The 23,984-nt window shown below is 50.2% G+C and overlaps 1 protein-coding gene and 1 non-coding gene across 9 annotated transcripts in view; both read right to left on the reverse strand.

The window, feature by feature from the left end:
• Positions 1 to 23,984, reverse strand: part of CFAP57 (cilia and flagella associated protein 57) — an 83,378-nt gene that overhangs the window by 59,083 nt on the left and 311 nt on the right. For 6 of the 8 annotated variants that reach the window (XR_007923667.3, XM_008265423.5, XM_002715173.6 and 3 more), the window contains exons 2-5: positions 23,742 to 23,915; positions 12,228 to 12,544; positions 9,044 to 9,330; positions 6,827 to 7,034 (exon numbers count right to left, since the gene is read on the reverse strand). Coding sequence is in view for 7 of the 8 variants with exons in the window: in XM_008265423.5 (XP_008263645.3) it covers positions 6,827 to 7,034; positions 9,044 to 9,330; positions 12,228 to 12,544; positions 23,742 to 23,898 (969 nt within the window). In the remaining variant the exon portion in view is untranslated. The remainder of the gene's footprint in view (positions 1 to 6,826; positions 7,035 to 9,043; positions 9,331 to 12,227; positions 12,545 to 23,741; positions 23,916 to 23,984) is intronic. The other 2 variants (XM_070076991.2, XM_070076992.2) reach the window with 1 other exon arrangement.
• On the reverse strand, positions 19,541 to 19,674 carry LOC127493876 (small nucleolar RNA SNORA47). The gene has a single exon (XR_007924413.1). It is a non-coding gene; the product is annotated as a small nucleolar RNA SNORA47 (small nucleolar RNA).

Below are 23,984 nucleotides of genomic sequence, written 5' to 3' on the forward strand. Positions count from 1 at the left end.
CCCAAGATGCAAAGCAGCATCAGTACTGTCCCTACATCATCAGGCATAGCTTAGGCTTCTGGAGTTTTCTGCTGGTTTACAGACCCCCTAGTCCAGGATGCTTCCTGGAGCCGCCTCAGGTGTGAAGGGAGGGTTGGAGCTGACTCTGTCTTTGAGTTTTCAATACCACCATGTATTCCCTGTTAAGTGATTAGTGGCTAAATAATAAGACAGCAGCAAATGTGACCAACGATCAATCTATACATTTCAATTAGAGACCCCCCCCCTCCCAAATTTAGAGTGAGCATTTAAATCCCACTCTTAGGGTGGGTATTGGGCCCAGTGGTTAAGTCCCTGAGTGGGATGCCCACTTCCCATATCACAGTGCCTGGTTCAAGTCCTGGCTACTCATGATCCAATTTCCTGCTAATGCACACCCTGGAAGGCAGCAGATGATGGCTCAAGTACTTGAGTCCCTGCCACCCACGTGGGAGACTCGGATTGAGTTCTGGGCTCCTGGCTTTGGTTTTGTGGGGAGCAACTGGGAGCAACTCGGACTAGACTAAGTTACTGGAATTAAGACTTATTCTATGCATCTGCTTTCCCACAATATGGCGCTGAGAAGGGAAACAGCTTCTACACAGCTGCCTCCAGTTCAACCAATAAACTGTGGGACCTGCTCCTGATTGGAGGAGAGCAGCGTACTCGGCATGTGGGTAGCAGAGTTGGGATTGGTGGAAGAGGACTATAAAGGAGGAGAGAGACGGCATGCACCAGGAACATCTAGGGGGAACATCTGAGGGAACACCTGTGCAGCCCCCGAGAGAGCCGGCCGGCGGTGTGCCGCTCCCCCGCGGAAGTGGGGAATGTGGCAGGGGGAACCGCCCTTCCACGGAGGTGGAAGGGACGGTAGCCAACCCGGGAAGAACCAGCAGCAAACCTGGGAAGGGCCGAGCAGACAAAAGAACAGCGCAGGGTCCTGTGTCGTTCCTCCACGAAGACGGGGAGCGACATAATGGTGCCGTGACTCGGATATGAAGCCTAGGCAGGATTCAGTGTCGTTCCTCCATGAAGAGGGGGAGCGACATAATGGTGCCGTGACTCGGATGAGGAAACCTAGGAGGGAAGAAACGGGAAGAAATGGGAAAATACCGGAGAGAGAGACTAGCAAAGAGCCTAGGGAAAGCCGGATGGAAAAAGTGCCGGAAGAAGCTATTGAAAGCCTAGGCATAGACTCGGATACAGACTGTGGGAAAGAAGTTAGGATTTAAAGTGAAAGCAAGAAGAAACTTAGACTCAGATACGGACTGCAGGTTGAAAGTGAAAGTGAAACCTATAAGAAACTTAGACTTGGATACGGACTGTGGGGAGAGGCCAGGAGAAATGAGGGAGGAATATTGTTGGAAGAAAACTTAGGGAAACATACCGGGTAGAGAAAAATATGTTAGGGAGGATGTAGCCGCGGGGGCAGGCCGAGGCGGAAACGCAAGCCAGCTTGGGATTCATCAAGTCAGCCCGGGGAGCAAAAGGCGAAAATCTAAAACTAGAGGCGGAGACGTATGAGCTAGGTTGGAATCCGTCAGATTAGCCTGAGGAGCAAAGGACGGGAAGCCAGACCGAAAGGCGCAGACGCGTGAGCTAGGTTGAATTCGCCAGGTTAGCCCAGGGAACTTAGATTGAATACTAGTGGCGGAGACGTGAGCTGGGGCTGTGTGACTCGCGGAGGCTGCCGCGCGCAGAGAAAGCGTGCGGGGCACAAGTAGATAGGGAACGCGGGGCTAGCGCGGAGACCGCGGAGTGCGCGCGCGAAGCCAAGCCGCGCAAAGCCGGGAAGCCGCGCAGATGAGAGAGGCGCGGGCTGAAGCGGCTCAGAGCCGGGAAGCCGCCGAGAAGCAGCCTCGGGGCGGGCGCCGGGAAGCCGCAGGGATAAGAGAAACAGAAGTTTAGAAGTAAAATGAGAGAAATAGGAATGCTGGTAGATAGAAGTAAAATAGGAGAGATAGGAATGCCCGGAGATAGAGAAATAGAGAAAGGCCTCCCCACAACACAGCAATGAGAGAGCTTGGATTCGGTCTGCCTGATTAGGAAGGCGGTGAGCACCTGCGGGCGGCTAGCAGCTTATGCGCCGCAGGTCACCGAAGACAGGCACGAATTAACATCAATAAGGCCTCCCCACAATACCGCAATGAGAAGGCTTGGATTCGGTCTGCCTGATTAGTAAGGCGGTAAGCACCAGTAGGCAGCTCGACCAGAGTATGAGCTGCAGGTCACCGAAGATAGGCATGAACCAACACCAATAAGCCTCCCCACAATATGGCAATGAGAAGGCTTGGATTCGGTTTGCCTGATAGGGCTTGTAAGCACCTACAGGCAGAGCAGAGCATGCGCTGCAGGGCACCGAACTCAGGCACACATCAGCGCCTAAAAACCTCCTCACAACATGGCGAAGAGAGGACCCGGATTCGGTTTGCCTGATTGACAGGACTTGTAAGAACCTGTGGGCAACTCTAGCAAGCAGAGCAGAGTGTGTGCCGCGGGGCACCGAAGACAGGCGCGTATCAACGCCAAAAATAAAAAGAAAGGGGGATCTGTGGGGAGCAACTGGGAGCAACTCGGACTAGACTAAGTTACTGGAATTAAGACTTATTCTATGCATCTGCTTTCCCACAATATGGCGCTGAGAAGGGAAACAGCTTCTACACAGCTGCCTCCAGTTCAACCAATAAACTGTGGGACCTGCTCCTGATTGGAGGAGAGCAGTGTACTCGGCATGTGGGTAGCAGAGTTGGGATTGGTGGAAGAGGACTATAAAGGAGGAGAGAGACGGCATGCACCAGGAACATCTAGGGGGAACATCTGAGGGAACACCTGTGCAGCCCCCGAGAGAGCCGGCCGGCGGTGTGCCGCTCCCCCGCGGAAGTGGGGAATGTGGCAGGGGGAACCGCCCTTCCACGGAGGTGGAAGGGTCGGTAGCCAACCCGGGAAGAACCAGCAGCAAACCCGGGAAGGGCCGAGCAGACAAAAGAACAGCGCAGGGTCCTGTGTCGTTCCTCCACGAAGACGGGGAGCGACAGGTTTGGCCCTGCTCTGGCTGTTGTAGGCATCTGGGGAGTGAAACAATGAATGGAAGATCTTGCATGTACTTGCTCTCTCCTCTGCCTGCCTCTTTCAAGTAAAATAAACTAAGTAAAAATTTAAGAATCAATCAGTCCATCCATCCCATTATTGCCACCTGCTGGAAGCCCAAGGCATGAGGTCCCCTGGCACTGAGTACACTGGTGCACACTTGAGGGCAGCAGAGGGCTATGTGACAGCCTGGCAACCACATGGGGTGGCTGGCAGGGCAGAGGAGAGAGAAGGGGCCCCACAGCTCCCGCCAGCAGTTCCCTCTTCACATTGGTTCCTAACATCCAACGCAGAAGTTATAAAACTAGATTTCCTTGTCACTGGTCTTCCACCAACAACCAAACTTCCTGAAAGGTGCCCATCTTTTCACTTCCTTACCTCGCACTCAGCTTCTTAATTCTTTAGATTCTGGCTTCCACTGCACCATTTCTGAAACTGTCCTCACAAAGATCAGAAACTCCCTTATCACCGAGGCCAAAGACAGCTGCTCTGCCCTCATCCTCGGGACTTGCCTGGAGCCTTTGGCAGTGAGGCAGCCCCGCCGCTGCTGCTCAGCTCCCTGGGCCGCATGCCTCCCTCCCTGGGCTTGGAGTCCTGTCTTTCTGTGTACCCGAGCCTCTTCACGGAGCCAACATCCTTGCACCCTAGGACAGTACAGCCTCTGGGAAGTGTGGGCCGCGTGGGTGCTGCTGGCCTCTAGGTGCACCCACTGTGGTCAGGTTTGCCACACGGTGTAGACTGGGAGCCCTCAGACCAAAGACCTTGTCCATCTTGTCTCCCTGCTGTGGCCCAGGGCTTCCAGCAGTGCCCGGCACACGGTTGTTCTCTCCAGCATCAGTGAGCTCCTGCGGGAAAGAGGCCAGGTCTGACCCCTGTCTTAGGTGCCAGCATGGGTTCTATCAGGGAAGGTGCACAATGGATATGGATAAAGAGTGAGTGAACGAACCACCGCGGCTTCTCGGGATCCTCGCTGGCTCTCACCCTGCAGCAGCCTCCACATCAGGAAGTTCCCAGGCTTGGCCCCAGTCTTTTTCCACCCCCTCCGTAGTTTATCTTTCAGGGATTTTACTTAATATGAGTGTGCTAAAGAAAACAACGGCAGTACAAATGATTATAATGCTAAGCTCACTTGCTCTCTCTCTCTCTCTGGTGTGTGTGTGTGTGTATGTGTGTGTATTGATCCCATTCCCATTCCCAAACCATAAATCCATGTTTCCAGCAGCCTCACTTGATCTGGGTCTCTGCTCAAAAGTCCACTTCCTTAGCGAGGCTCCTCCCATCATTTTTTAAAAAAAGACTGATTTATTCATTTGAAAAGCGGAGTAACACAGAAGGGGGGGAGAAGGGGGAGGGGGTGGGGGAGAGAGGGAGAGGGAGGGAGAGAGAGAGAGAGGGAGAGAGAGAGAGACCTTCCATTTGCTGCTTCACCCCCCAGTGCTAGGCCAGGCTGAAGCCAGGATTTTCATCCCGGGTCTCCCATGTGGGTACTGGGGCCCAAGCTCTGCTGCTTTTCCATGGGCACTGGCAGGGAGTTAGATCGGAAGTGGAGCAGCAGGGCCTCGAACTAGTGCCCATAGGGGCTCAACCCCCTGTGTCACAGCGCCGGCCCCTCCTCCTCTACTCCTGCCGGAACAGAATGCCCTCTCGCTCCCTGTCCTCTTTCTAGCTGATTTTCTTCCTGTGTTCATCTCCATCTGACAACTGATTCCTGTGTTTCTCTGCTTCTTGATTGAGCAGCGAGGGCAGGCTCTTGGTGTGTTGGTTTCCCCCACTGCACTCCCAGCATCTACCACAGAGCTTGGCACAAGATAAACAGTAAGAATGAATTGTTTTATGAGCAAAAATAAACTCACACTGCTTCTGCCTTCTTCCCATCAGTCCCAGCTACTCTGCTCTTACCCAGCTTCCCTACAGCTGGTCCGTTCCTGGACATCCGGCCCTAATGCCTGGGAGCTATCTCTGAGCGTCCCATGTCCATGACCTCCCATAGCTCCTCAGGGAAAGTCCTAGAGACTTAACCTTCACAAAGGCTCTCTGCCCCACTTCCCCTGCTACTCGCTGTCCTGATCTTACACCTTACTACCTTCTGACTTCACTAATAAACTCTCTCTCTCTCCTTTTTTATAGGTTTATTTATTTATTTGAAAGTCAGAGTTACAGAGAGTGGGAGGGAGAGAGAAAAAGAGATCTTCCATCCAACAGTTCACTTTCCACATGGTAGTAATGGCCAGGGCTAGCCCAGGCCGAAGCCAGGAGCCAGGAGCTTCTTCCAGGTTTCCAACATGGGTGTAGGGGTGCAAACACTTGGGCCATCCTCTGCTGCTTTCCCCAGGCCACTAGCAGGGAGCTGGATCAGAAGTAGAGCAGCTGGGACACAAATGGTGCCCATCCAGGATGCCAGCACCACATAGCTTTACCTGCTATGTCACAAAGCTGGTCCCACAGACTCTCTTCACCAATTCCAAATAGGAGCACTTCTACCATTCACTGAGCACCGAGTGGCCAAGCCCTGCCCACGGTGGTCTGGCTGGGCTGTCCTTTCATCCTTTTAGTATTGGGAGATTGGGTTATTTTCTCAATGCAGAGACACGGGTGTGCGAGATCCAGCCCCACAGCCCCAGTCTGACTCCCTCGCTTCTAACCCCCTCGCGTCCAGTGCCTCTAGAGTCGGTCTGGCCAGGTATCAGGGGCAGATTCCTTACGCGTAGGCCCTTCTGCTCAAAACCCTGGCAGGGCGCCTGCTAGTTCCACACACAGCCCTCAGGCTGGCGTCTGAGCTCTCTCCCCAGCCTCTGCGCCCTTCTTTTCCCTCCAAGTGACTTCAGCCCCTGTCCACTGGGGACAGAACATCGCCCCCTCAGTGGTGTCTTTGCTTACGCTGTTCCCTCCAAGGGGGGTTCCTAATTCGTTTCCTGCAGTCAGAAGTTCTCCACCTTCTAGGACCCTTCCTCGAACATTCCCATCAATGCTGGGAAGCCTTCCTGACCCTCCCCAACCCCTTCCCACACCACCCTGTGTATCATTTATTCCACACCCAATGGCTGAAGGCTGATGGACGATGTGCCAGGAGGTCTACTGGGCACTCAACATCCACACAGGCCATAACAAACAGAAGCTACGGGAACACGGAGGGGACACAGGAAATAGAACGTGCCAAAGTTATCTCCCAGGACTCAAACCCATATCTTCCTACTTCTAAACCCCAAAGTGGGGTAAAGCATTGAGGCACAGGGGGTCAGGCCACAGCCTGCAATGCTGGCGTCCCATACCAGAGTGCTGCTTTGCGTGCCAGCTGCTCTGTTCCAATCCAGCCCCCTGCTATCGCTGTCTGAAAAGGTAGGGGACGATGGCCCAAGTGCTTGAGTCCCTGTCACCCACGTAGGAGCCGCAGGTGGAGTTCCTGCCTCCCGGCTTCAGCCTGGCCCAAAGCTAGCTTTGTGGCCATTGGGGAGTAAACTAGCATATGGAAGAGCTCTCTCTCCCTCTCCTTCTGTTACTCTTTCAAATAAATAGATAATGTTTTTAAAAAGAAAGACAAAAACCCAAACATATCCACCTCACGCTAAAACCTCCCCCGGGATGGGCATCGCCAGTCATCACCATCTGTGCCCAATGCTGCCGCCCTCTGCCCCCTCAGTGCCTTGTCAGAGCCCCTGCTGCCGGAGCACCGACGGCAAGGGGGCGACCCTGCTCCTGCGCCTTTCCCCTCTCCCCTCCTTACCCGGATTTCCCTGCTCTCCCGGTAAAAATCCTTCTCTTCTATCTTCTCAAACAGCAGCACTCTCCCCGGCCCAGCCGAGCAGGCGAACCCCTTGGAATAGGCTGCAATGGTAAACACCTGGGGCATGGAGAGCTGGCTGTAGTTGCTGGCCGTCAGGATCTGCTCGTAGGAAGGGACTGGGGAACTGGCTGGTGGGAATTCGATCAGGCTGGAAAAGGAAAACAGCATCCACAGTTTTCACAGCCAATTCCATGGGGCTGAATTCTGCTCGGGGTGAGAAAGAGGGCACCCTTGGGTGGAGGAGAAGCCACCCGGTGATCCCTGCTCCCCCAGGCAAATGCTGCCCCTCAGCCTGCGGGCGCCAACTCTGACAAGAGGAGACCAGCAGGCTACACATGTACGGGATGTTTCACAACCCTGTGTGTTACGGCAGTGATGGCCACGTTGTCAGAGGACGCTCAGCCCCCACTGTGCTTTGAAGGAAGCGGTTCAGAGTGGTTTTACTGACATCATCCAACTACTAAGTGGCAGAGCTGAGGTCTGAATCCAGGTCTCCATTTCCTTTCATAGATTCATACATTAAATATTCTTACCTTTCTCTAAATTCTTATTTGGAGTTAGACTGTGTTAACAGCTCTGTGCAACAATGGTAAATGAGACTGACACGGTTCTTGTCCTGAGAAGCTTATGGACCAAGGCATAGCTGTTAGGGGACAGCTGAGTGGGATGGGAGTAGCCGGTCAGCAGGTAACAGGGGTTTTCTGAGGACAGGGACAGAGGAGGGGCACGGTTCTGAGATGAGCAGAGGCTGCGAGCTGGGACCTGCAGGACAGACAAGACAGACAGGGGGACACGGGGAACTGCACACCGCCAGGCCTGGAAGCAAGTCTGCACAGAGGGTGTGCGGCGAGAGGTGAGAGCAGATGCCCCGGATATAAAGAAGGGTGAGCACAGCGGGGATGTGTGGGCTAAGCGAAGGGATCTGGCCTTTGTTCCGGGAGCCCTGAGCCCACTGCACACTGCACACTGGATGCGCCTCCGTCACCACGACCCGAGAGGAGTTGTATGGGGGCACAGCGAAGGAGGGGAGGGTGGGAAGTCACTGAGGGAGGAGCCACTGGATGCCACTGGGTTGAGGGCTCAGGTTGCAGAGGTTGCTAGATCTGAGTTTGAATACTGATTCTGCCAGGTAATGGTGCTGTGATCTTGAGTGAGTCACTTAACCTGTTTCCTTGTCTATAAAATATGTATGATAGTGATATGCATCGTGCAGGGGAGGACTCAAATGGGAACAAATAAGGAAAGTTGAGAGTGTTGGGTACAGGTGGGGCTGCACCCAGCACATGTGAGGTACAGTTATTTCTGGTTATGACAGTGGTAAAACGGAGCACTCCCGCCTGAGGCCCCACCTGACTCCTCACGCTTCTACTAGGTTTACTCACAACTTCTCGTACTTTGCTGGTCTGCCACTTCCCAGTGGATGGTATGTTCCTTGAGGACCTGGATCCCCTGCACCCAGCAAGATGTTTTACACGCTGCAAGGGCCCAGTGGACATTACCGTAATCAATACAGTAACTTAGGCAGCCATTAGAAAATGTATTTTTGGAAAAGTATAATTTTGAAGACTAGTCATACTAAAATGGCTATAAAATGAGATTAGGTATAAAAATAAAAAGACTTCTATCTTGGGGCCGGCACTGTGGTATAGCGGATAAAGCCGCTGTCTGCAGTGCCGGCATCACATATGGGCACCAGTTCGAGTCCTGGCTGCTCCACTTCTGATCCAGCTCTCTGCTACGGTCTGAGAAAGCAGTGGAAGATGCCTCAAGGCCTTGGGCCCCTGCACCCACATGGGAAACCCGGAAGAAGCTCCTGGCTTCTGGCTTCAGATTGGCCCAGCTCTGGACATTGCAGCCAATTGGGGAGTGAACCAGCAGATGGAAGACCTCTCTCTCTCTCTCTCTCTCTCTCTGCCTCTGCCCCTCTGTAACTCTGCCTTTCAAATAAATACATAAATATTAAAAAAATAATAAAAAGGCTTGCATCTAGTCTATGGTCCCATCAAGTCTGTGCTTGGATGTGGAGGAGCATTATATAGAAAAAGGGGAAATGAACACAGTAGACTTTTAAGTAGAATGGTTTTTAAAAACGCAGCTTCCTGGGTACAGCTGCTAGCACAGTGGGTTTGCGGGATCCAGCCCAGAGGGCGCCATTACCTCTCTGACTCCTGGATGATATCCAGGCTCTTTGAGCCGCTGGTGGCCTCCTTGACCATGATACTTGTTTCCCAGCGCTGATCTCCAGATTCAAAGAGGAAGAGCTTGCCTGTGTCAGTGCCAACGATAATCCTGTCCTCAGACACCCAGGCGTGGGCTAGATAGTTCTGTGGTTCTCCTCTCTGAAAATTGGTTTGCTTCAGAGTTCCCTCAGTGAAACGGAGAAGCTTAAATATCCCATTTCCGGTGACACAAACCTGTGTGTTATCCTGGGGATTGAAGCTCACCTGTAAGACGTGGATAAACAAAAGAAAAAATAAAATTAATCTTGATGGGATTATTTCTCACCTTACTAATTAACATTTATTTTAAGTAGCTCACATGTCCTTTACAGATCACTAAATCATTTAATTTTATACCACATTTGATAAGGACACACATCTACATTCATTATATTTGTGGGGCCCTCTAATAGTCAGCTTTTCATCACTGTAATACATGGGGGAAGCCACTTAGGAAAGAAGGAAGTTTATTTAGCTCACGGTTTCAGAGGTTCACAGTCTAAGATTGGTCAGGCCCCACTAGTCTGGATGAGGGACAGCAATGACAGAGCATATGCAGAGGAGGGACCCCATGACAAGCCAGGAAGAAGAGAGAATGATGAGGCCTGACTCAGGCTATTATAACCAACCCTCTCCTAGGAACTCCTTACCGAGAGCATTGCCCCAACACCCAAGGACGTCCCACTATTTCCTAGATATTGTAATTTGATCACATGTCCTCCCCTGGTACAATCAATTTAAGACTTTGGGACTTACTTATTTATTTTTAAAGATTTATTTATTTATTTATTTGAAAGAGTTACAGAGAGGCAGAGGCAGAGGCAGAGAGAGAGAGAGAGAGAGAGGGAGAGAGAGAGGGAGGGAGGAAGGGAGGGAAGGAGGTCTTCCATCTGCTGGTTCATTCCCCAGGTGACTGCAACGGCTAGAGTTACACTGATCAGAAGCCAGGAGCCAGGAGCATCTTCCGTGTCGATTTGGGTCATTTTCTACTGCTTTCCCAGGGCATATCAGAGAGCTGGATTGAAAGTGGAGCAGCTGGGACTCAAAACGGCACCTACACGGGATGCTGACATTGCAGGCAGCAGCTTTACCTGCTACACCACAGTGCTGGCTCCAAGACTTCGGGATTTAGTATTTGTGTTAAAGACTCCTAAGTCTTTTTTTAAAGAATTATTTTATTATTTATTTGAAAGAGTTACACAGAGAGGTAGAGCCAGAGAGAGGTCTTCCATTCTGCTGGTCACTCCCCAAATGACCACCAATGGCCAGAGCTGAGCTGATCCGAAGCCAGGAGCCAGGAGCCAGGAGCCAGGAGATTCTTCCGGGTCTCCCATGAGGGTGCAGGAGCCCAAGGAGTTGGTCCATCTTCTACTGTTTTCCCAGGCCATAGCAGAGAGCTGGATTGGAAGAGGAGCAGCCTGGACTCGAACCGGCACCCATATGGGATGCTGGCACTAGAGGCTGGGGCTTTAACCTGCTGCACCACAGCACCAGCCCCTACTCATAAGTCTTGAAAGAGGAAATCTATAAAGCTCCAAAAACCCAGAAGGATAAGTTTTGACAAAAGCCAAACTCTGTGCCAACAAAATGTAACAAAGCTCAGCTACAGAAACAGAAAAACAGGGGCCTGGCAGTTTGAACAGTCCTGTCCGGGGCAGAGAGACAAGCTGGGGGATGCTGTGTGGTCTTCTACCAGCTGGGCTGCTTCAGCCTTCACCCATATCCCAGCGTATAGTGATGGGCAGTCAGATGGGGCCCACTTGAGGGGCTGGGGCTTTTGTTAAAAAAAAAAAAAAGGGTTTATTTATTTGACAGGCAGAGTGCCAGAGAGAGAAGTTACAGAGAGAGAAGAGAGAAGAAAGGAGGGGGGGAGGGGGAGGGAGAGGGAATCTTCCATCCATTGGTTCACTTCCCATATGGCTGCAACGACTGGGGCTGGGCCAGGTGGAAGCCAGGAGCCAGAAGTCAGGAGCTTCTTCAAGGTCTCCCACACGGGTGCAGGGGTCCAAGGACCTGGGCCATCCTCTGCTGATTTCCCAGGTGCAGGGCACCAGATTGTAAGTGGAGCAGCTTGGTCTTGAACCAGTGCATGGGCTGGGGATGCCGGTGCTACAGGCCACGGCTTTAACCTGTTGAGCCATAGCACCAGCCTCTATGGCTTTTTCATCTCTGTATTCCCAGTGTTGACTTTTTTAAAAAAAATTTTATAGTGCAAATCAAATAAATGATTATTGAATCTCCTTGAGAGGAGGTACCCAGTGCTCTCAATGAGGCTGCTTCTTCAGCCTTGCTATGGCCTGGATGAGACAGCCTTTCGGCTCTACCTGCTTTTGTTCTGGATCTGTGATCACCTTCTGTTTGCTATTTCATCCCTTAACTTTTTGATTACCAGGAGGGGAGTAGGGAGGATAAATTATGTGTGTCCTGGTTGTGATGTACTTGTTTATACATCAGCCTCTTACAAGTTGAATAACTGAGTATGTCTGATTAGCTTGGATCTCTGAACATGAACACAAGTGAATTGTTGAACTTGTAGAACGGAGTACTAGATCCTAGAGTGGGGTGACTCTATCAAGATAAAACCCCTCCTTAGATCTCCTGCCCATGAAGTGAACCGCCTCCTGAGAAGTCTTCACTTTGCCCTCAAACCACAATAGGAAATGCTTCTCCCAGTATAACTGCAACTTCATCAACAGCTTCCTATAGATCTGCCATTTTACACCACATTCCTGGAACCTTCCTACTGCTCAGAAACACTGCCAGGAAGAGGCCAGGACCATGGGGACAGCAAGCAAGCTTTATGAATCTACCCCAGAGCCCAAGCTCTGATCAGAAAGCAGTTCTGGGCCAGAGCAGAGACAAAGGAGCTCAGTCAGAGAACCCCAGCTCTGCCCCACACTGCCTCTTGGAACTTGGCTATCACTTCATCTTGTGGAACCTCGGCTCCCCCCTCTGTGAAATGGGGATAATGATCACCCACACTTTACGTGGTTGCTGTAGGATTAACTTCTAAAATGCATGTAGGAAAGAAATCAGCACAGTGCTACACAGAAGGCAGTCAATAAAAGATAGCTCTTACCATTTTCCCCAGTTCGCATGGTACTTGCTATGCTAAGAGGTACCTGATAGATGGGGTTGTTCTGAATGTCAGTTCTGATGATGGCCATGACTTTCTGCTTTCCCCATAGCCAATAGACAAGGTTGGACTCTGGGGCTGATGTCTGAGCCAGCAGGTATTTGGAGTCTGGAGAAAAAGCCATGCTAATAAATTTCTGAACTGGGAAATCAAAATTGCTAAGGACTTTGCGCTTCCGGCAAGGGATAGATGACAGTTCGTAAATGGTGATGACAGGTTTTTCTTGCACGGTTTCCGAGATAGCCAGGTATCGCCGATTGGGGCTGATGGACAAGGCCAGCATGCCCTGGCTCTTGTCTGAGCCTGCAAACAAGAGGTGAAAGGGGAAAATGAGGGTCCACCATGCTTTCATCTGGGCTCAACACGAGCCAGACAGGACAGTGGGCACCGCTGATGCTGTAGGGAAAGGCACGTGGGTGGTAAACATCAGTTCGTGGCAGTGCCTTGGCCCAAGGACAACTGGGACAGGCACCCTGGAGAGCCTGAGGCAGGAGAGGTCTGAGCCCTTCCTGAAGGTGGATGAGGTGGGGTGGAAGCACGGGCGTAGTAGCAGGCAGAGCCCGAGCTGCATGTGAATGTTGTACAGGGTAGAGCAGGTGGGAGAACCACACAGGGGCGTATGGCTGAAGAGTGCACGTGAGCCAGGTGACGAAGATGGACCTAGAGGGGCAGTTGGGGCACATCACAGAGGCCTTTTTGCCATGAGTGGCCAGCACCTCACACTCCTCCTCTGCTCCAGACGCTGGCTGCTGCCTCGTGCACGCCTCTCAGGGCATCTGCGGGACAGCAGGCGAGCCTCGGCCAGAGGACGGAGGCAGAGGCTGCAGGAACGGCTTCACGATAAAACCCGTGGTCTCCTGCAAACCAGGGACAGATGCACTCAGTCCCCCTGCTGGGATCTATAGGTGTTGCAGGCAGACCCCGCAGTCTTCTGCCAACCAGGAAGTAAGGAGGCTGTAGGCCACAGCCACGGTCCTCCAGAAAGCAGAGCCGGGGCCAGGGCCGCAAGTGCAATCCAGGCTGCTTTAGGAGTCCTGTGCTCGCCATGATCTTTTGCTTTCACAGGCCCTATTATTATTAAGATTTGTCTGCTGTTTATTTAAAAGGCAAAGGCTGGCGCTGCGGCTCACTAGGCTAATCCTCCGCCTTGCAGTGCTGGCACACCGGGTTCTAGTCCCGGTCGGGGTGCCGGATTCTGTCCCGGTTGCCCCTCTTCCAGGCCAGCTCTCTGCTGTGGCCAGGGAGTGCAGTGGAGGATGGCCCAAGTGCTTGGGCCCTGCACCCCATGGGAGACCAGGATAAGTACCTGGCTCCTGCCATCGGATCAGCGCGGTGCACCGGCTGCAGTGCGCCAGCCGTGGCGGCCATTGGAGGGTGAACCAACGGCAAAGGAAGACCTTTCTCTCTGTGTCTCTCTCTCTCACTGTCCACTCTGCCTGTCAAAAAAATAAAAAGAAAAAAAAAAGAAAAAAAAAGAAAAAAAGGCAAAATGACAGAGAGGAGGGAGGAAGGGAGAGGGAGAGGGAGAGGGAGAGGGTGAGGGAGAGGGAGAGGGAGAGGGAGAGAGAGAGAGAGAGAGAGACATCTCCCACCCACTGTTTCACTCTCTAAATGACTGCAACAGCAAGGTCTGGGCCAGTCTGAAGCCAGGAGCCTGGAACTCCATCCTGGTCTCTCACAAGGGTGGCAGGGACCCAAGCACTTGGGACATTTTCTGCTACTTTCCCAGGTGCATTATGGAGCTGGGTCAGAAACAGATCAGATAGGACTTGAAGCAGCACTCCAATATGGGATGCCAGCACTGCAGCCTTCACCAGCTATGCCACAATGCTGGCCCCCATACATTATTTTCTAAAATTTATTTATTTAGTTATTAGAAAGGCAGAGGCAGAGACAGAGATCTCCTATTGCTAGCTTACTCTCCAAATGCCTGAAACAGCTGGGGCTGGGTCAGGCTGAAGTCAGGAACTTGGAATTCCACCTGGGTCTCCTACACAGGTAGCGGGAAGCCCTGTACTTGATCCATCACCTGCTGACTCCCAGGGTGTGCGCTAGCAGGCGACTGAAATCAGCAGCAGAGCTGGGACTCAGACTTACAAACTCTGATATGGGACTCAGGTGTCCCTGGCAGCATCTTAACCACTGAGCCTAACACTTCTCATATTTTTATATATTTTTAAAAATGGATGCAGTAATATGTATTATGAGTGACATAAAGAGAAATATAACCCAGGTTGCATGCACTAATATACAATTCATTATTATATCCATTTTTCCTGCTTTTAAAATAAATTAAAATGAAACCAGTTTCTTGGGTTAAAAGTACCACAGACCTTAGGCACTGTGCTCTGCTGGCAAGCTGTCCCGCGGCTGCAAGCCCAGGCAGGGAGGGAACGGGGGAAGAAAAGATGCATTAGGAAGTGAGGCACTGGGCGGCCGGGACTCTGCAGTACTGGTGTCCCCTATGGGCACTGATTCAAGTCCCGGCTGTTCCACTTCTTTATTATTTTTTTTTAAAAGATTTATTTACTTATTATTTGAAAGGCAGAGTTATAGAGAGGCAGAGGCAGAAAGGGAGGGAGGGAGGGAGAATCCTTCATCTGCTGGCTCGCTCCCCAGATGGCTGCAATGCCTGGAGCTGTGCCAATCCAAAGTCAGGAGCCAGGAGCTTCACCCAGGTCTCCCTCATGGGTATAGGGCCCTAAAAACCTGGGCCATCCTCCACTGCTTTCCCAGTCCACAGCAGAGAGCTGGATCAGAAGTGGAGCAGCTGGGGCTCAAACAGGTGCCCATATGGGATGCCAGCACTGCAGGTGGTGGCTTTACCTGTTATGCCACAGTGCTGCCCCCTGGCTGCTCCACTTCTCATCCAGCTCCCTGCTAATGGCCTGAGGAAGCAGTGGAAGATGGCCCAAATGCCTGGGCCCTTTGTACCCACATGCAAGACGTGGATAGAGTCTGGCTCCTGGTTTCAGCCTGGTCCAGCCCCAGCCATTTAGGGGAGTAAACCAGAGGTTAGAGTCTGGCTCCTGGTTTCAGCCTGGTCCAGCCCCAGCCATTTAGGGGAGTAAACCAGAGGTTAGAAGCTCGCTCTCTCTCTCTCACCCTGCCTTTTGCATACATAAATAAATTTAAAAATAAAAGAAAGAAAGTGGTGTGCTGGGTCCCCAGTTATGGGCCCCTGCTGCTGCTTCACAGGCCAAGGGGGGCTGTGGCGAGCTGTTCATCAGTGCTGCCCCGGGGCCCAGGCCTTTGCTGGGAGGGCTGCGGGCAGTCACTGCACCCTGCAGAATCCAGGTCTGTCACTGAGAGCCTTGCACAAGAGTCTGGACTTCACCGGGGAGGCAAACTGAAGCCACTGAACACATCTAGGGAGCACCACGTGCAAGCGGTAGAAAGAGTCGGCTGGCAGGAAGATCACCTTGGAGGGAAGGAAGACAGGCCAGCGCCGCGGCTCACTAGGCTAATCCTCTGCCTGCGGTGCCAGCACACCGGGTTCTAGTCCTGGTCGGGATGCCGGATTCTGTCCCGGTTGCCCCTCTTCCAGGCCAGCTCTCTGCTATGGCCCGGGAGTGCAGTGGAGGATGGCCCAAGTGCTTGGGCCCTGCACCCCATGGGAGACCAGGAGAAGCACCTGGCTCCTGGCTTCGGATTAGCGCGGTGTGCAGGCCGCAGCGGCCATTGGAGGGTGAACCAATGGCAAAGGAAGACCTTTCTCTCTGTCTCTCTCTCTCACTGTCCACTCTGCCTGTCCAAAAAATAAATAAATAAATAAAAAGAAGAAGAAAAAGGAAGGAAGGCAGTCAGCTGGCGACAGGGAGAAGTGAGAAGTGACAGCCGCAATAAGCAGTGTGAAGGTGGCAGGGGCAGCGGGATCGCAGAGGAGGGAGACCTGAGAAAGGCTAAGGTTAACTCACGGGACCTTGTATTGCCTGATGAGGGGAGAGAGACAGGAGTAGTAAATGATGTCTAGGTTTTTGGTTTAGGTGACTGGAGTCGGAGGGACCCTTGGGATAGAATATAGGCTGGGGGAGTTAGGAGCAAAGGTGGAAATCCCACCCAGTCTAGGGCGGCACAGTGGGCATGCCAGCATCCTGTGGGCATGGGCTCGAGTTCAGGCTGCTCCACCTCCAATCCAGCTCCTTGGTAATGCATTTGGGAAGGCAGCAGAGGACGATCCAAGTACTTGGGCCCCTGCCACCCACATGGGAGACCTGGCTATTGCATCCAGTAGATGGAAGATCACTGTCTCTGTCTTTCAAGTGAAAAAACTTATCTTTTAAAAATAGACCATCCAGGCCGGCGCCGTGGCTCAACAGGCTAATCCTCCACCTTGTGGTGCCGGCACACCGGGTTCTAGTCCCGGTCGGGGTGCTGGATTCTGTCCTGGTTGCCCCTCTTCCAGTCCAGCTCTCTGCTGTGGCCCAGGAGTGCAGTGGAGGATGGCCCAAGTGCTTGGGCCCTACACCCGCATAGGAGACCAGGAAAAGCACCTGGCTCCTGGCTTCAGATCAGCGCGATGTGCCGGCTGCAGCGCGCCAGCCACGGTGGCCATTGGAGGGTGAACCAACGGCAAAGGAAGACCTTTCTCTCTGCCTGTAAAAAAAAATAAATAAATAAAAATAAAAAATAAAAAAAATAGACCATCCAAATGTGTCTAATTTGTATATTTGCTTCTGGTATTTTATATGTGTGTGTGTGTGTGTGTGTGTGTTTAAAGATTTATGTGAAAGGCAGAGTGACAAAGAGTGAGTGAGAGATGGATTGATTTTCTGTCTTCTGGTTTACTTCCCAAGTGCCCACAACTGCCAGAGCTGAGCAGGCTGAAGCCAGGAGCCAGGAACTCCATCCAGGTCTACCATGTGGGAGGCAGGAACCCAACTACTTGGGCCATCATCTGCTGCTTCTCAGGCACATTAGCAGGAGGCTGGATTAGAGGGTGGGGGGCTGGTGCTGTGGCGTAGTAGTTAATTCCCCTTCCTCCCCGTGGTGCTGGCATCTTATATGGGCGATGGTTCTAGTCCTGGCTGCTCCTATTCTTATCCAGCTCTCTGCTAAGGCCTGGGAAAGCAGTGGAAGATGGCCCCCGCACCTGCATGGTAGACCTGGAAAAAGCTCCCTGGCTCCTGGCTTCAGATCAGTGAAGCTCCGGCAGTTGCAGCCATTTGGGGAGTGAACCAGCAGATGGTAGATCTTTCTCTCTGTAACTCTACCTCTCAAATATGTAAATAAAAAAAAATCTTAAAAAAAAAAAAAAAAAAAGGGAGTCGGGAATTGAACCAGGCACTCTTATTTGGGATGCTGGCATCTCAAGCAGTGGCCTGACTTGTGCCACAGGGCTTGCCCCAGTTTGATTTAAAAATGTTTCTCACTTATTTATTTTAATTTTATCTGAAAAGCAAAGAAACACAGCCCTTCCATCTGCTGGTTCACTCCCCAGATGCAGAGACAGGATTGAGGTGCGAGCCCAGAGCTCAATCTCAGTCTCCTGCATGGGTGGCAGGTACCCGAGTACTTAAGGCACTGCCTGCTGCCTTCACGGTGTGTACTAGCAGGAAGCTGGATCAGAGTGGAGCAGGAACTCCAATAAGGGATATAAGCCTCTCAACTGCTTTGCCAAAGGCCTACCCCATCATCTTTTTTTTTTTTTTTTTTTTTTTTAAGATTTATTTATTTGAAAGTCAGAGTTTCAGAGAGGCAGAGAAAGAGAAAGAGCTTCCATCTACTGGTTCACCCTCCAAACAGCTGCAGCAGCCGGAGGTGCACCAATCCGAAGCCAGGAGCCAGGAGCTTCCTCTGGGTCTCTCACATGGGTGCAGGGGTCCAAGTACTTAGGCCATCTTCCCCTGCTTTCCAGGGCCATCAGCAGGGACCCTGATTGGAAGTGGAGCAGCTAGCTCTCAAACCAGCGCCCATAAGGGATTTATGGGCTTTACCAGCTATGCTACAACACCAGCCCCTTGGCTTTCAGCACCCTTTCCTCTCATGGATTCCAGCAGCCATCTCTCTCTGCTTCCTCCTCAAGTCTGTTCTCTGCACAGCAGCCAGAGGAACCTGTGCAAACCTCACTCGGATCCTGTCTGCTCAGACCGCTTTGGCTTCTCATTTCACTTATAGCAGGCGCACGACCAGCACAGTCCTTGGTGGCACTGCTCCTCATGATTTCTTTGCCTTACCTCTCGTTCCTCACGCCTTCATTCTCTCCTAACACACGGAGCACCTCAAATCGGAGCTGTGGCCAGTCTCTCTGCTGCTCCCCTGCCCTTCCTGTATGAGCACGGCCAACTTCTTCACTTCCTTCAGTCTTCCCTTAGTCAGGACCCTGGCCTACAACTTCATACTCCCCTAAGTTTCTCTTTCCATGCTTCATTTGATCTCATTAGCATCAATCACGACCCAACATAGGTATTGAATTTACTCTGTTTATTGGCACTCTCCCCTACTAGCGTAAAAGCACCACAGCATAGAAGTGTGTGTGTGTGTGTGTGTGTGTGTGTGTCTGTCTGTCTGTCTCTCTTCTGTGTCAGGAACACAGGAGGTTCTTTTTTTTTTTTTTTCTTCCGCTTTTTAAAGTTGTTTTAATTGGAGAGAAAAGGGGACAGAAAGACACACGGAAAGACGGACCCATCTGCTGGTTCACTCCCGAAATGCCTGTACCGGCTGGCGCTGGGAACTCAACATGGATCTCTCCCAAGGGTGCCACAAGCCCAGTTACTTGAGCTGTCACTGTCGCCTTGCAGGGTCTGCATTTGTGGGGAGCTGGAGCCAGGAGCCGGGGCTGGGACGTGAACCTGGGCTCTCCGATGGGGACTGGAGTCCTAAGCCCTGGGTCACATGCCTGCTGAGAAACATTTCTAATTATCCAACTTCGCCTCAAATTTCTCCTCCACCTTTTTCTTAGAATTCAATTTCCTCTGCATTGAATTTAGGCTTGTCCTAGCTCCTTTTTGATGACTGGCTATGCGCAAATAAGGAGAGCACAGTAATGGATCCCTGTCCTGAAGAGATGAAGACTTTTCCTGTAGCTGCATTGTATTCGGATGTGCTTTGAGCTGGGGGCTTATAACTGCACACAGCCTGCAGGGTCTCTGATGGGCGCCACAGACCTCCAGTCATCTGTGCTGTGGCCAGCTGCCTGTCCCGCTTTCACCCCCGCAAGAGGTCTCTGGGTCACTGTCAAACTGGGATGCCCAGGGGAGCGCCACAAGCGTGAATGCTGTCTGGTGGGCGCCAGGGTGACAGGCAGGATCCCTTGGGCCTGGGGATGCTGTGCCTCGGAGCCAGAGAGAAGCAGCACCGAGACTGTGGGCTGGCGCAGCGCTGCCCCCCGGAGGTGGCAGAGGGGCGGCCTCTGCCAGGCAGCCCTTTGCTGTTGGAGGTCCTTACCGGTGGGAGGCAGCATGGCAGGCGCTGCTCACCTTCTCAGTCCTCCACCCTTTCTTATTTTCTTATTTATTTATTTATTTATTTTTATTTGAAAGGCAGAGTGACAGAAGGAGGGAGAGACAGAGATCTTCCATCAGTGGTTTCACTCTCCAATGGCCACAAATGGCTAGGACTGGACCAGGACAAAGCCAGGAGCCTGGAATTCCATCTGAGTCTTCCATAGTAGGCGCAGGGGTCCAAGCACTTGGGTCATCCTCTGCTGCTTTCCCAGACGCATTAGCAGGGAGCTAGATTGTAAATGGGTCAACCAGGACTTGAACCAGTGCTCATATGGGATGCATGGGAGGCAGGTGGTAGTTTAACTTGCTGTGCCACAATTCCAGCCCCTCACAGGAGGCTTTGAATGAATTTTTGTTGAATGAACAAATGAGCATGTCTCAACCTCATCATGACTCTTCGAGCTGAGTGAGCCAGGCAGCATCTCAATTTACAAATGAGAATGAGGTTCTGTAAGGTTATAAGATGGAAAGAAAGCTAGATCAAATCCTGATCTCCTGATTTCATGATCTTTATACTCTGCACTTCACCAGTAATGCCCTGACACTGGGCCAGCACAGATCCATCCCTGGGCCCCATATTTTAGAGTGCTGTGTTGTGGCTCTCAACTTACTGTAAGATGGAATGGAGGAGGCCACCTGGAATTGGCACTGCCTCTTCCAGAACCCACCCCAGGAACCCAGGACTCTGACCAAATGGTCCAGAGTCTGCTGACAAACTCAGCACCAGCTTCATCCACAGGTCTGAGGCCTGAAGGCTGGCCAGAAGGTGGCTGTTTATAGGACGTGTGGATGGACTGGGAGGATCCACACACAGTGATACAAGTCAGAGCTCAGGGTGGAGGAAGTGCGGGAACATGAGCACAACTACCAAAACCAGGGTCTCAGTGGATACATTAAGCAGCAGGTCAGACACAGCTGAAAAGAGGGTCCATGAACTAAAGGACAAACCTAACGGAATGATCTAGAATGTAACACAGAGAGACTAAGAATTGGGAAACCCAAATAAGAATTAAAAAACATGGAGGATGGAGTTGAGATGATGAGGAGTTCCAGGAGACAACAGAACAAAAAGGACACTACATTGAAGTAACAATTATTGAGGATTTTCTAGAATAACTGAGAGATAACTATCCTTAGATCCTTAGATCCAGTAATCTCTAAGAATGCTTAGGATAGAAATTGAAAATAAAACACGTATTTATGTGTGTGTGTGTGTTTCTAATAACAAAAAGGGACGATTCTTTAGAGTTAAAAAAAGACACATCATCTACAGAAAGAAGAACCTGATGGCTAGCTTCTTAATGACAGTGACAAAATAGAAGGCAAAAATTAATGGAATATGACCTAAAATGTGATGATGAACAGTGTTGGCCAAACTATCTTTTTAAAATGAGGATGAAATAAAGGTATTTTCAAACAAGCAACAAGAGAGAGTCTACCATTAACACATTATTACTAAATGCAGAAAAAAAATGACCCCAGCTGGAGTATTTGATTTGACAAAGGGTTTGGTCAAAATGAGAGCAAATATAGAGAAATGTTTGCATAAAAGGATGACTGATTTAATTCTAGAAAGTAATATGGTTTTATGCAAAGTGCAGAAAATGGACATAATAAAACTTAGTATTTTTATTTTTTTTGAGTTGGGGGAGCATAGCAAGTCAAAAAGAGAAAGCAACTTCCTTATCCTGATAAAGTACATTGACAAACGTCTACTGAGAACATCCTTTATAAGGGAAAGCTAAAAGAATTATCTTGAAAACCAGAAATACAACAAGGAGGGATGTCCACTTTCCTTTCCCTGAAGGTATTTATCAGTAAAACAACACAAGAAAAAGAAACAAGACTATCATTATTTGTATAGAATATGGCAGTCTAAATGGAAAATTTCAAATAATCTTTAGATAAAATCATCAGAATAACAGCAGATGTGCTGGATGTAAAAATCAATAAAATCCAACTGTATTCAATATAGTTTATTCTAACAGAATACTAGATGATGTCTGATACATCTGACCTTAACAAAAGTAAAATATTCTGTCCATCAAAGATGTCATATGGAGAATACATTAATAAAACAATTTTTTAAAGTCTTAAATTAAAAAATAAAACATAAAGCAAATCAAGTCCCAAACTAGGGGAAATTATTTGCAACTCATATATCTGACAAATGATTAGTACATAGAATATTTACAGTGTACCCCATGAATCAATAAGAAAATTACCAAACACCCCCCAATATAGAAAACCAACACTTGTTGTTACCATAGAACTAAATAGGAGGAACCCATAAACATGTGAAAAGATATTCTCATTAGTATACAGAAATGCAATCTAAAAATATTGTATCTTGGAGCTGGCGCTATGGCGCTGGAATCCCATATGGGCGCCGGTTCTAGTCCCGGCTGCTTCTCTTCCAATCCAGCTCTTCACTGTGGCCTGGGAAAGCAGTGGAAGATGGCCCTAGTGCCTGGGCCCCTGCACCTGTGCTGGAGACCTGGAAGAATCTCCTGGCTCCTTACTTCGGATCGGCACAGCTCCGGCTGCTGCAGCCATTTGGGGAGTGAACCAGTGGATGGAAGACCTCTCTCTCTCTCTTTCTCTCTCTGCCTCTCTCTATAACTCTTTAAAAAATACTGTATCTTTTCTCAACCACTAGATCAGCAAAAAATTAGGATACTGGATGACAGCAGGGGCTGGTGGAGTTGTGCCAGAATGAAGACTCTTACGTCCTTCTGGCAGGGTACAGGGTGGTCCTATCCCACTGCTGTATTCCTGGAGGGACTCTGCACATGGGGATGAGCACACAGGGATGAGTATAAATGAATGTATGGTTCGTGATGACAAAAATGATTTGACAAAAGTCTTCCAGTATTAGAATGGATGATGAATATATTTAAGGCATTATTCTCATATGATGGAGCATTATATGAAAGTAAAATGAACTCAGTTAAATATATCAAGATGCACAAATCCCAGGGCTGGCATTGTGCCACCTGCAGCAGAGGACAGCCCGAGTGTCTGGGCTCCGGCACCCACGTGGGAGGCCTGCAAGAAACTCCTGGTTCCTGGTTTCTGCTTGGCCCAGCTCTGGCCAATGCCACCATTTGAGGAGTGAACTTGCAGATGGAAGATCTCTCTCTCTCTGTCTCTAACTCTCTCTGTGTCTCTTCCTCTCTCTTGTAACTCTGTCTTTCAAATAAATAACTCTTAAAAAAAAAGATACACAAATCTCAAAAGCATAGCACTGAATGAAAGTAGCAAGTCACAGAATATGATTTCATTTATATAAAACTGGAAAATGGCAAAAACAAAAATATATCTTGTATAAGGTTACATATATTTGGTAAAACTATATTGAAAAAATGGAATTATTACAAAATCCAAGATGGGATGTGCCTGTGTGGGGGGGCGGGTAGAGAAGGAATTGGGGAGAACTGGAACTGGCAATGTTCTGCTTCCCATCCTGAGTTCATACATCTCCGTTTTACTGTCATTGTTTATATATATTATATATATATATATAAATATATATATGTAGCTGTTCTTTTTTGTGTATGTATGACACAGTACCAAGTGCTGAAGATAACAGAGTAGGGAAAAATGATTAAAGAAATCATGACTACCACCCGCAGGGACAATGCAAACAAAATCAAATGCTGTAACATTACACAAACAGGATGAGATTTCCAGTATTTTAAACACACATGGATTCAAAGGGTGCTGTACAGAAGGTGGTATACTCTGGGAAACTGGGCTAGAGAGCTCAGAGAGTGCTCTGGTCATGGTAAAAATGATACTGAAAATGCACGAACAGATTCATCAAAGTAATTCTTTTAATGAAATTACAGTGAAAAAAGTACTTTTAAAGGAACACTATTTTATGTGCGATTTTAACTGGGAATGCAAGCCAACATTCATGCCCGCCACATTCATAAAACAGTATGCACATTCAAGTTGGCCAAAAAAGGTCCTTCCGGGCATCGTGCTGGGGCTCTCGGACGACACGTGGCACTTACTTTTAACGCGTGGGTCTGGATGGAAAGGGTTTTTACCTGGAATGAATTTTTGCCATTTCTGATCCACATTGTACTTCACACAGTGATTTCCTGAAGGAAACATAACGGTCTGCTCGTCGAAGAAGAAGATATTGTTGGCTACGTGAGCTCGAAGTCCAAACACATGCAGCGACTGGGCTACCACGGAGGACATGGTCCCGGGTCAGAGCGCTGCGGGGACCGAGCGCACAGGTGAGACGGGGAACGCCCCGCCCCGGACCCGCCCCCGCCCGCCCCGGA

The sequence above is a fragment of the Oryctolagus cuniculus genome, chromosome 7, assembly GCF_051225735.1.
Source record: "Oryctolagus cuniculus isolate XC-2025 breed Fujian yellow rabbit chromosome 7, ASM5122573v1, whole genome shotgun sequence".
NCBI classification, from domain to species: Eukaryota; Metazoa; Chordata; class Mammalia; order Lagomorpha; family Leporidae; genus Oryctolagus; species Oryctolagus cuniculus.